General features: G+C 47.5%; 6 protein-coding genes across 6 annotated transcripts; 4 read left to right on the forward strand and 2 right to left on the reverse strand.

Annotated features, from left to right (window-relative positions):
• Positions 1–5: 5 nt before the first annotated feature.
• Positions 6–1713, reverse strand: SERLADRAFT_455886 (uncharacterized protein; the record flags this gene model as incomplete). Its single annotated transcript, XM_007312977.1, has 4 exons — positions 6–478; positions 539–963; positions 1020–1505; positions 1566–1713. 4 exons carry the CDS (start codon positions 1598–1600, stop codon positions 276–278), a joined length of 1149 nt encoding a protein of 382 aa, XP_007313039.1.
• A 1064-nt stretch (positions 1714–2777) lies between these two features.
• SERLADRAFT_455890 (uncharacterized protein) lies at positions 2778–4200 on the forward strand (the record flags this gene model as incomplete). The annotated part of the gene is made up of 2 exons (XM_007312978.1): positions 2778–3461; positions 3516–4200. One exon carries the CDS (start codon positions 3291–3293, stop codon positions 3450–3452), a length of 162 nt encoding a protein of 53 aa, XP_007313040.1.
• A 286-nt stretch (positions 4201–4486) lies between these two features.
• SERLADRAFT_412590 (uncharacterized protein) lies at positions 4487–7240 on the reverse strand (the record flags this gene model as incomplete). The annotated part of the gene is made up of 10 exons (XM_007312979.1): positions 4487–4859; positions 4922–5133; positions 5190–5926; positions 5982–6097; positions 6174–6262; positions 6314–6450; positions 6506–6615; positions 6670–6746; positions 6810–7010; positions 7067–7240. 10 exons carry the CDS (start codon positions 7175–7177, stop codon positions 4733–4735), a joined length of 1917 nt encoding a protein of 638 aa, XP_007313041.1.
• A 125-nt stretch (positions 7241–7365) lies between these two features.
• SERLADRAFT_455893 (uncharacterized protein) lies at positions 7366–8629 on the forward strand (the record flags this gene model as incomplete). Its single annotated transcript, XM_007312980.1, has 2 exons — positions 7366–7808; positions 7861–8629. 2 exons carry the CDS (start codon positions 7379–7381, stop codon positions 8334–8336), a joined length of 906 nt encoding a protein of 301 aa, XP_007313042.1.
• A 783-nt stretch (positions 8630–9412) lies between these two features.
• Positions 9413–9924, forward strand: SERLADRAFT_412592 (uncharacterized protein; the record flags this gene model as incomplete). The annotated part of the gene is made up of 2 exons (XM_007312981.1): positions 9413–9451; positions 9536–9924. Coding segments are annotated over 2 exons (411 nt in total), but the record flags the coding sequence as incomplete, so codon positions are not given.
• A 526-nt stretch (positions 9925–10450) lies between these two features.
• On the forward strand, positions 10451–11539 carry SERLADRAFT_455895 (uncharacterized protein; the record flags this gene model as incomplete). Its single annotated transcript, XM_007312982.1, has 4 exons — positions 10451–10910; positions 10965–11048; positions 11105–11234; positions 11294–11539. The coding sequence occupies 3 exons, from the start codon at positions 10476–10478 to the stop codon at positions 11186–11188; spliced, it is 603 nt and encodes a 200-aa protein (XP_007313044.1).
• Between the last annotated feature and the right edge of the window lie 192 nt (positions 11540–11731).

Genomic DNA, 11731 nt, shown 5'->3' on the forward strand with positions numbered 1-11731 from the left:
CGATCTTCCATTTCCTAGCCTTTCAAAAACGATGTATAAAATTCTGTTGATGATACACAAATAAAACAATTCCATGAATGGGATTAACCAATTAGAGCTATTAAGTGTGTATGCATTGCACTAAGCAAATCGTTCATTCCAAATGCAAGTGAGTGATACAAATGACCAATGGTTGAGTCACAATATATACCAGAGCGGCCATGCAAAGACTATCGTGAAAGCGAAATTTGGGCAACAAGACGGGCACATACGATGTGTGGAGAACCAAAGCGGGATTATAGTAAGGCTTTACTATCTTGTCCCGTTGCAACGAGCTGTTTCCAGTCGATTCTCCATTGATCCATGCGTGACCTAAGCTTCTTGTCACCAAGCATGTTCTCGATCCAGAATAAGAGCGAGTCCTCATCTTCGGGAACAAAGAAAGAGGAGAGCAAGGAGAGCACTGTCTCGAAGCTGGCAGAGCTCGACGTTATCTGGTCTGTACAGCGAAGTAAATAAATAAACAGTCAAAACCGAGGTGTAGGGGGAATAAACAGACCTCGATATACCCATACGATCGCAACAGCGACAGCCACGAACACATCTTGGCCATCAAAAAGGTAGGCATCCCATAACCGCAGTTGTGTTTGGAACGGCACTGAATTTGCAAACAGTGTGATATACCATTTTGTGGCATAGGACGTGGTCGAGATGGTATGTTCCTTGAATGCAGCATAAACATCGGGCATCATGAACTCTATAGTCCGCTCTTGGACGTAAATAGCTTCTAGCAGACCAGGAAATCCTGGACTGAAGATTGTATGCATGAGATACGAATCGTGAAGGCGGACAAGGGAAGCATAGACGCGTTCGGGTTGGAAGTAACACAGAAAGGTGGCAGCAATAGGGCCCATGCCCTGAACATATCCGCAATGTGAGCAGCGCAGTGAGAAGGCATGGAGAACACGGAACAGAGAGCGTTGGCTATAGAATTATCAGACTCATCGAACTATAAAGAAAGGATTCAATGTTCAACATACCCTGAACCATATCTGGTGCGGAACAGAATATGGCCATTGATTGTCCTCGGCACATCCAGATCAATCTGTATATCGTAGGTCGAGGCCTTTTCCAGTTCCTCCCAATATGCCTTTTCGAGCTGCCCTAGCTCTTTATGCCCACTTTGAGAGATGCGGTTCATAAGAATTTCCCAGACGGCACCCCTCCATCTATCAGGAATGCCCTTGTATACTCGCTCCCTTAACTTGCGTTCCTTCGAAACATTGATACCCCATGTTTCGACGTTCCCGCCTTTGTCCCGACTGCGAACTTCGAGCATCCTCCCCCATTTCGCGATTCGCGATTTTTCTTTGAGAGGAGATGGTATAGCTGGGAGAGCATCCAATGATAGGGCATTGGCTGGAGCACCTTTAGGACCCGCAGTTACCCTTGTCAACCGTTTGGAAAACGGAAGAGAAGGAAGCTGCACCAAACGATCATGCAAAGACGAGACAAAGAAACCATAGCTGATACAATATTGAACTTTTGAGAGGGCATATCTATCATTATCCTAAAGGGGCACTTACCGATCCAAACTGGACAAGGTACGAATTTCCTGCATGCTGAGATCTCTTGTTTTCTCTGAACGATCTGCGAGAGCCTCCTCGGCTCTCAACTCGCTTAGCCTGCTGGTGTTTACTCGAGCCCGTGTACGCTCCACGCCTTCTTCATACCCATCACCTTTGACTCCTGTGAGTTCCAGCTGTGCATATGTGCTTCGCACATGGAATGCATCAAGATCTTCGCCTTCGGACGGTACGAGAGACGTTTTGCTGGAAGGTGAACTAAGCTTCGACCGTTGTTTCGTTGGAGACGAGGAAGGCGATTGAGGGGTGAGCGGGACACCGTGAGGAACAGAGGACTGTGGAGTAGTTATAGTAAGCGCACGTTCGCCACCAGGCGACTCTGATCGCCGTAAAGCTGATGGTGGACGACTGTGAGGGGATCTTGGGTGTGCAAGACTGGGTGGTATACTGTCAGTAGCAGATGAGCCATACGATGCCATCGTGCCACGGGGACGTTTTTGTATTGCGGATGCAGAGTCTCGAGGAGGAAGAACCAAAGAATCCTTTCCATTAATGTTGAGGGACGTGGCATAGTTTGAGCCTGGACGGGAGGGAGGCAAATGGGCGGAGCCGTTGGAGGTGGCTGAATCGCGCGGCAGGTGATGTGGACTGGAGAGTTTGGAGAATGGCTGGACGTCGGAGGAGAGATCGATGTATGTCGTATCGCTTGTCAGGGTTGACGTGTGTGGACTGGCCTTTAAGAAAGAATTGTGATAACTGAAGTTGTCTGACAGCGACAGGTCGAGCTCCTTCGAATTGTCGTCGAAGGCTGAAGCAGACCAGCTGGCCCGAGCGTCGTCGTCGCCATACATTGAGTAAATTGTGAATATTGTCGTCTCTGACGAGCTGCGCTCCTGGTCGATTGGAGTCTGGGTAAGCTCTGGGACTGAGGAGGACGGCGATGGATTGGGGAAGTTTGAAGACGGGGGAACGAGGATCAACGATGGAGCCTCCATAAAACGACCTGGGTAGGCACGGGTATAAAGGAAAAGGAGAAAGCAAAGCTGGGAAGAAAGAAAGATGAATGAAAGAACAAACGAACGTCGGATGGCAAAGCTGAACTGAAAAGGGTGGCCAGAAGAAAGATGCCTATTACATTTCAGTACGGCCGCTAAAAGAACTGCCACCCGGTCGTTGCCACCTCCACACACTTGGCTTGCACTTTGGTTATTGTCAATGACATTGTCATCTCTGACATGAAACTACATTCACAGCCTACATAGACTAGAGCAACTCTGTACCGCCTGCCACACAAGTGGAGACTACGCGGGCGTAGTACAGCTTCTGAGGGACATAGTACACCACCCGCTGAGCCTTGTGATTCCCAGCAACGCTGCGGGAACGTAATTCTACCCAGCTAGAGCCATCCGTATGCCAGATATCTCGCACTCTTCCTCAGCCAGATGAAACTTCGGTGTGTCACAGCGCTCCCATTGTTTCACCCAATGTTGGGTGCGTGCGGTCAACTCGCAACCCTTCAGTGTTACACCAGTTATCTGTAGCCAATCATAGACGTGACTTCCAAGGATTTATAGTCTGCGTTCCATTCGAGACTTGTTACACACATCGGTGGCATCGTCTGCTATATATACGGAGAGTTCAAAGAAAAACGGAAACGAAACACAAAACGAAACAAACACACGGAACACCTTCGACCACGTGCCCTATGACGGTTAATCTCTGCCAATGAAAGTGGGCTCATTGCCTCCAGCGTGGAACTCGTCAAAGTATCTCTTATCTCTGAGACAGCTGCCACATCCACGATTTTTTGTCACCTCTTATGCTGTGATCGTGGCAAGGGCACAAGTACGGAACAAGTACGAGATGAACTTTGTACATGCGCGATAACTCGAAAAGGTATGCACGGTTCTCAGCTATCCTAGTCCTAGGTTCTTACCATTCCCGTATCAGACTCTCTGGAACGTCCTTTGTATATGCATCCCACACCTAGAAGACCGATCACGGAAATTCAGAGTGTCGAACGCTTGATTTTCACTTATTGCGTCGTTATGGCTTCAGCTGATCCTTTTCCAACCTTCTTCTGGACGTAAACAAACACTTCTATTATATACGGACTCCTGGCTGGACATTTAGCCAATGGCGAAGACACTCACCATATTGAACATATGGAATTGAGTCCACTCCTTTTGGTTTAATCCTGTAAAATGTCAATTAACGCCGCGACTACACAATAGTCGATGATCCGTTCATTTTTTCAGCTGGTTCAACAGTTTTTGCGGAAGCCTTCTTTCACAAATCCAGATATCCTTCCGCGTCACTCCTTCCTGTTTTCAACCTCTCGTACATTCTAGCGCTATGGAAGGCGGAAGTTCATCAAGCTTGTGAAAAGTAGGTGCTATACTGTATATGCGGATCAATTACTCCTGTTAGGGGTGTAGAGGCTTCAGACAAAAACCCATCTCAATCTCTTCTCCAGCTTTGTTTTGGCGCCCAAACAGCACCTGAGGCTTATATATTTCCCTTTCCATTCTTCGATTTGATTGGCTTACAGTGGGTACAGTACTTCAATGGTCTTTATCTCCTGCATGTATTGTTAGTGTCATGATACCGATAGTATTAATATAGTCGTTGACTTGATATGGTTGTTGGCTTAGATGTGGGTCAGTGAACACATCGTATCTCGCCACAGGAACTTATTTTTGTCAGATGCAGTACGACAACTGTATCACGTTAGATACTGGGGTAACCTCAAGAGTTATTCGTTCAGACGAGTTTCTTCTTAGTAGATGGACAACCATACACCCATTGGGTCTGGGGAAGAAAGTGGGATTCGACATGAATCACATTTTGCAGTTGCGTATCATATAGCATCTTAAAATTGTGTATATGTGATGTTTCACCTGCGAATTTAAACGCTACAGTTCATCATGAAATTCAGTTGTGATTACACGGCTTGAAGTATTCTCGGATCGAGGCAGAGGCTACCACTGAATGTTGCTAGAGATACAGCACGACACCAACGATAGTACCGACGGTCAGGATCTTCCTTAACGACACGATTCTCACTCCGCGATCAGTCTGCTCAGAGGAGACTAATCGAGTTCAAACGGTCCGCGCATAATCCGCTTACCCCTCCTCCAGTGACCTCTAATAGTATTGGGCGCGGATTATTCTCCCCTGTTGCTGATCCTTTTGGGGTAGACCACCACTGGTTTGATTGCGAATGGTGGCGAGCCTATCATTCGGTGGTAATCCTTGCCTTCCACAACGTCCCCAGGAGAAATTTCGTGTCTGCTCCGAGTCATTTAATATGATGGTTGAAGACACATTCCTAGAAGTGCACCGAGCCAACTCACTCAGCGAAGTTATGAGCAATCACGTCTCCCTTCGAAGCTACGTATGGACAACCGAGGCAAGTCCAATGCGGTTCTTTTTCATATTTCAGTATGGCCTTATCCATACAGGATTCCTCTAGTTCTCTTGCTTGTTTTTCTTCTTCGCCTGTCACAAGCGACCATGTCACCGATGAAGGCTCAGCTCTCTTATGATGCGAATGACAGTGGTTAAACTTGAAATAGATGCATCAGTGAATTTGACCTATGATGAAATTGCATTTTTCCTTACTGCAGCTCGCCAAGTCATCACTAATCGCCCTCGACGGCGGCGGCACATATTGCAGAAAACCCTTGCATCTTGTTTATCCAGATCTTCCAAACTGGCCCTTCTAGGATCTTGACCGCATACTTCAAATAAGTTCTGTACTCGATCATTCCACTTGGTAGGTCGTATCATCTTGCAGGACCAAGGAAAAGATTCACACTTCTCTTTGGCAATTTCCGCATACAAAGTCTCCCCGACAGCTCCGCAGTCTTGGTTCGGCATGGTGGGCGACGCACTATAGATCTGATACAGGCAGCTGTGACCGAGGACCATGGGATACTGCAGAGTAGTCCAGCATTGTTCGCAAGTGAACGTCAATGCGGCTAGTTCACGAACGTTGATGTCTTTACGAGCTTTGAGAGCTTTGAAATTGGAGCGCAGGTGATCTTCGAATTCTTCCATGACATCCTCATGCCACTCTTCCATGAGACCGGGCAGAATCAACTTGAGTTCTTTCTGCAGGTGTTCGCAATCCACCTCGACCCTGTACCCCACATCCAGTAATTGTTGGACTTTGGGGAATTGGCAAATGTCTATTAAACGTGGATAGAAATCAAGCTCAATGTCCCTCGGAGCATCTTTGATGAGCGTATCTAGCTTTATAAAACGCGCTCGCAAAGCTGATTCTTGAGGCTCTTTCATACGGGACAAGCTATGTTTCATCATGTAATCGAACAATTTTGGATGGATATTTCGCCATTCTACGGAATATATGCATTGTCAGAAACAGGAAATATCATCGATTGAACAACTTACTCCTATTATCGAGCTTTTCAGCTTTATTGACCTCAGGAAGTAAAGAAAATGTAAATTCGCTACCATAGTCTCCCTTAATATAGGACAGTTCTCCGCCCCATCCAGTTTTTGTCAACCTGTGTTCGATCCTTAAATTCAAAGATTATACTTTGCATAAATAACAACTTGAAAAAAGCTTTGAAAAATACATACTCAACCCGTCTCTTGTAAATGAGCCTTCTGATTTCACTTTCACGGATCCGTGTTAGTCTTTCCTCCCAGTACGCACACAGTCGTGCGTGCTACAGTGGAGGGCGTAAGTGAAAAACTCAGCGCATGTAATATATGCTTACATTACCGATTGTTGAGGTAAGGAAGATGCGTTGACGAAAGAAGTCACCGACTAGTTCGCCTTTTTTTTTGGGTAAAGCATTGAACTGTTCTTGGAGTTGCCTGACATCATGGAGGTAGCAACGAGGTGCATCACCTACTACTCAGGGTATGAGTATCTGGCGTAGAAATATCTATTATGAAGATCCACATACATCTCCGAATTGGGCTGTATGGAAGGAGCACATATTGAGATTGAGATCTTTCGACATGTTTCCTGAGAGAACTAGAGACAAGACTGTTAAACGATGCGATGTCGCAACACCTAAACAATATTAGCAAAGAATCCAAGGGACCAACAGTAAAAAATGTTCATTACATTGATGGAATGCATTTTGCACAGATGCGCGCACGAAAGCTCCAAATGACGGAGTCGCACTGGGTTTCATAACATCCCTACACAGAACTTCATTAGAACAAGTGGCCAACCTGAACCACCATATTGCAACAGAAGCGTACATGACATATTGGTACATATATCAAATGAGCGTATGCGGGCTCACTGAGATAATATTGAGAGGCTGGTGGCAGACCTTCAACTCCTGCGAGAACGTCTTGCCAGACGCGACATGCTTTGGAGCGATTCAGCAGGAGTGCACGAAAGCCTTTTGAAGTCCTTGTGAGATTCGACAATGTTAAAGGTTCCACGTATTTGAAAATCTAGAAAGAATGTCATTTAAAATCAGAGCGACGAGGATGAGATGTGTTCTTCCCACCTCAAATAAGACATCCAAAGGCATGTCCGTGATCCATGATTTTTGGACGACAGTTTCTTTGCCCTTTTGAGCAGCTGAAGGGCGTTTGACTTTTTCCCTCGCAGGTGCCATCGATAAGGAGAGATGACGGGGGAAGACTGTAAACGTGTCTTGTATATATATGATACTGTGGGCGCTCGTTCCTTGGCATGGATAGGAGCTAATTTATCTTTTCCCACGACCTGTGACTCAAATGTAGATATATCATTCCGAAATCCGATCTTTATCTGTCCGGTTTACTCAGCTTTTCTCCCTCAGGCTGCGACGTCGACCATGGACATCCAAGAAACACCCGTATCTCGACGGCTGAAATCCGTCAAACACATCATCATCGTCTGTTCAGGCAAAGGTGGCGTCGGAAAGTCATCTGTTTCTGCTCAACTGGCCCTCAGCTTACGCGCCTCGTCGCCGACCGCTCGCGTTGGCATCCTCGACGTCGATCTCACGGGACCATCGATCCCGCGCATGCTGGGTCTCGACGGGCATGGTGTACATCAAAGTAGTGACGGATGGGTCCCCGTGTACGCTGATACGCGTGGAGATGGAGAGCCGAGACTGTCATGTATGAGTGTTGGATTCTTGCTGAAGAAGAAGGGAGATTCGGTCGTGTGGAGAGGACCAAAGAAAAACGCGATGATCAGGCAGTTCCTAAGTGATGTGAGATGGGGTGACCTTGATTATTTGGTAATTGATACACCGCCAGGTGCGTTTATATGGTTTTGTACTCTCCTGAGCAGTGTGTTAAACGCAAGTAGGGACGTCTGACGAACATTTATCGTTATTAGAGCACCTTGCTCCCGTACACTCACGCCTATCTGCTGTTATTGTGACTACACCACAAGCTGTCGCGCTAATAGATGCAATGAAGTGTCTTTCATTCACTCGGACCGTGTCTCTTCCTGTCCTTGGGCTGATCGAGAATATGAGTGGGTACGTCTGTCCATGCTGCGGGGAAATCAGCAACGTGTTCTCCACTGGCGGTGGCGAGGAGATGGCTAGACGAGAAGGGCTGCCATTCTTGGGAAGCATGCCTGTGGACACAGAGCTGGTGACATTGTTGGACGCTGCGGAGGTCGAACCAACGTCGAATGAGAGCAGCGACAAGTCGTTTGAACTGCTGCAGCGATACCAGAAGACGTCATCTGCGAATCTATTCACGGCGATTACACAGAAACTCATTCAGACGCTACCCGGCGTGGAGCAATCTAGCTCAGAGGCGAATACGAGGTGACACAAGCTCGCTCCAGGCTGGCGGCGTTTCCGAGTCGGTCTTCATTTACAGCTTGCATTGATATAAATTGTGAGGATAGGCGAGTGTGTCGGCGATTACGTCGGCGTGGACAAGGATCCTCATGTTCCGGCCTTCGCAGGTGGTGCACAAAACTATAGAGTGAAGAGTATCTGTACGCGTAATATATACAGGAATGAAAGGATGTATCAATAGCTTTTTCAGACCTTTCCGCTCGTGGATTCACCAGACCTATGGCGCTATAATCCAGACGCTGAACCGCGGTCGCCATATTTCTACAGGATTAAGAGACAGGAGTACAGGAAAGGGTCGGTTTTCCTTTTAAGATTCAAGGAATATGTCTCCGAGTGCGGGGTACGATGGACAGCTGGGTGGGTCATATCGGGCGCCTGTGGTAGCGCCCAAGATTTGAGACATGAATGTTTTTTCTGCATTCACAAATTCACAAGTGGGATCGCCTAGATCGACGCTAGGCCGCCTGTTGCTTTATCTGTTGGAAAGGACGCGATGCAGGTATCTCATAAGCTTTAAATAAAAGAGAGCTAGTAATTGACAGGTGAGTGACAGCGGTGGGAGATGCCAGTGATGACACGGAAACGCTTTATATCGTTGCCTGATTATCGCAGGACAGTGCGTCGTTGGAGGACAGATCTGAATATAATGGCGTACACAGCTGGTCATGAACTGAGGGAGCATGGGAGACTCGGCAGCAGAGCTAAAAATTGGCGGCCACGTTCCTGTTCAACGAACCGAATTTGGAGTGCATCGTTTCTTGTTTCTGTCTCAGCCTGCCTCGTTCATATAACGTTCATATCCTCCCATCTTTCCATGCTTTTTCTCCAATAATACCCCATTTTCCACTTACTTCTCCGCCATCCTTTTCTCCAACGTCAGCCCAGTATTCCATTTTGTGTTCTGTACTCTATCCAACTTGGCCTGCACCTCGTTCAACAACTATCAATCAATGCAGACGTCAAACATCTCTGAACCAGAACAACCGTGTTCTCTCGCTTCTCTCCAAACATCAGCTTCTACTTCTGCACAACTATTTTCTAACGATACAAATGAGCCCCAAATGACCGACATCGACAGTATCAGTATGTGGCAACTTGTAATATATCGAGATACAATCGGTACTGACATCACCCATGTGTTTCCTTTCAATTTGCTGCTTTATAAAGAGCACCCTCCAGTTTGCCCCGGTTCCCCATCTTCTGGCACGACTGTTCGCAGAATGGACGCGTCTGGTCTCTCCCGCGTCTCCCGCGACGACCTCTTTCTCCAAGTGAAACGTTCCAGCAGGACTCTCCGCCGTCGCTCAAGTCATCTCTCGCGCTGGCTCCAAGAACAACAAAGTCATGTTTCGCCAAAGTCGTCGCAGGCAGATCTCGACTTTGACATCTCAGATGACGTCCAAGGCGTCGGTACCGAATGTAACCCATACCTGGCTTATCCTCATCTGAGTGGCGCTGCGCTGCGCAACAGCTTCGACGACGCTGGTAGCATGCACAGCTACGTTATCTTGGATGAAAGCCACGATTATCCCCCAGTGGAGTCTGGCGAATCTCAGGTACGTCATCACTATACATTTAGTTCTCTATTTTGGACCTCTATCTAATCATCCTCCGTATCTCCTTATCGCAGACTTCTGTAGATCATTCCGTGCCCAAAGATACGTCGACTCCTCGCTCGACACTAAGAATCACCCACACACCACCCTCAATACGCAATTTTCAGCTGTCACTCCGCTCGGCCTCCCCGTCTGCAGCCTCTTCGGCATCTCGGAGTCCATCTCGCTTATCCATGTTTCAAAGGTCTCCGCATCCCAATTCAAACTCGGGCGCGAATAATGGGTGTCAACACTCCCGATCCACAAGTCTACAGACCCTCCATCCTCACTCTGTCACCTCTTCCGATGGTCCTTCTGGGTCCCCAGGGTCGTCCTCATCGCCTTGGCGCTGGCGGCCAAGTGTCCTCGGACATTTCTCGTCCTCTTCCGTCACCGACACCCAGTTTCTGAGCCCCGACTCTCAGTCTAACCCGTCACGCCCCAGTATATCTTCGTCCAACACCCAGTCCTCGTTCACCACTCCCACTACCACGACTTACGACGAAACTGACATGCCCCATCTATCTTCGACGCCCCAGAAAACGATCTTCCTCAACTCTCTCCGTTCTCGTGCGCGTTCTCCGAAGCCCTCGTCACGGTCGCTGTTCAAAGCGGATACTGCTTCAGCTTCAACACCGGCACTCTGGCCCCTCCCACTCTCTGCTCCGCACCTGGCCGACCCACAGAGCTCGCCGTCGTCACTTGCACACAAGGCAAGCACCATCCGCTTGCCGTTCGTGACGAAGGCAAAGTCAAATCACACCGCCGTTGTCATTGAGGAACATGATCCTTCTCAACCTCACATCGTGTACAAGGATCCTGGCAAGAGCAGGGTGTCGCTTTCATCTATTAGCAGCCATACCCGCAGTAAAAAGAAGAAACTGGTCATAAGTGGTATTGGGTTCAATGATTCAAGGAGACTAGAGGCCGCCACGAGGTGGTGTCAGGTAACCACTTTCATCATACCCTACATCAAGCTGTTGCTGATATATGTCTCTCAGTCGTTTGGTGAAGTCGACCAAATTACTAGAATGCCTAATGGTGATTTACATGTAAATTTTCGCAAGGCTGAAGTCGCAGACACTGTATGCTATCTGTTCCTATCCTTGCTCTCGTATCTCCACTGACTATGGTCACGTAGGTTTGTCGTGTCCGCGCTAAAGTACATATTGCCAGTGTCGGAAGTGTATACCTGTCATGGTTTTCTGGAAACAAACGACCCTAAAAAAATCAAATACATACCAACTTTACCCATCATCACCCTTTGTAAGGTGTGTCCCTTTACGGTCACTCAAATGCCTACAGTTGCTGAGCGCTTTAACCCCTATAGTGTACTATGCATCCGCACTTTACACCCGCATTTAATCGCCACTACCTCTGCCGACGAGTCTGGCACTAATTTGACATATGCACATATCTATGACGACTGTTTGTACCGACCCCTACTATGTGTACGTGTTCTAGCGCTATGTCCCTGTCCTGTTTGTGCTTAATCATGCTCTCATGGGCAGGACGACTTTCTATGACCCTATTCCATTTTATTCTCGCAATGACTATTTTACAAAACCCTGCATATCTCGACATTAATCCCCCCTTGCATTCTTCCCATTCCCTGGCAAATATGATATCCTTCTTCTCACGACACATACCAATCACTCCTTCGATGACGTTATGACTTTTTTTGTTGGGACACAGTGAACCTTTTTTTTTCTTTATTTTTTCTTCTTTTGTTTACAAGTCACTGCATCTGAATCCTAACAACTATTCA

This window comes from Serpula lacrymans, assembly GCF_000218685.1.
Source record: "Serpula lacrymans var. lacrymans S7.9 unplaced genomic scaffold SERLAscaffold_1, whole genome shotgun sequence".
In the NCBI taxonomy this organism is placed as follows: Eukaryota; Fungi; Basidiomycota; class Agaricomycetes; order Boletales; family Serpulaceae; genus Serpula; species Serpula lacrymans.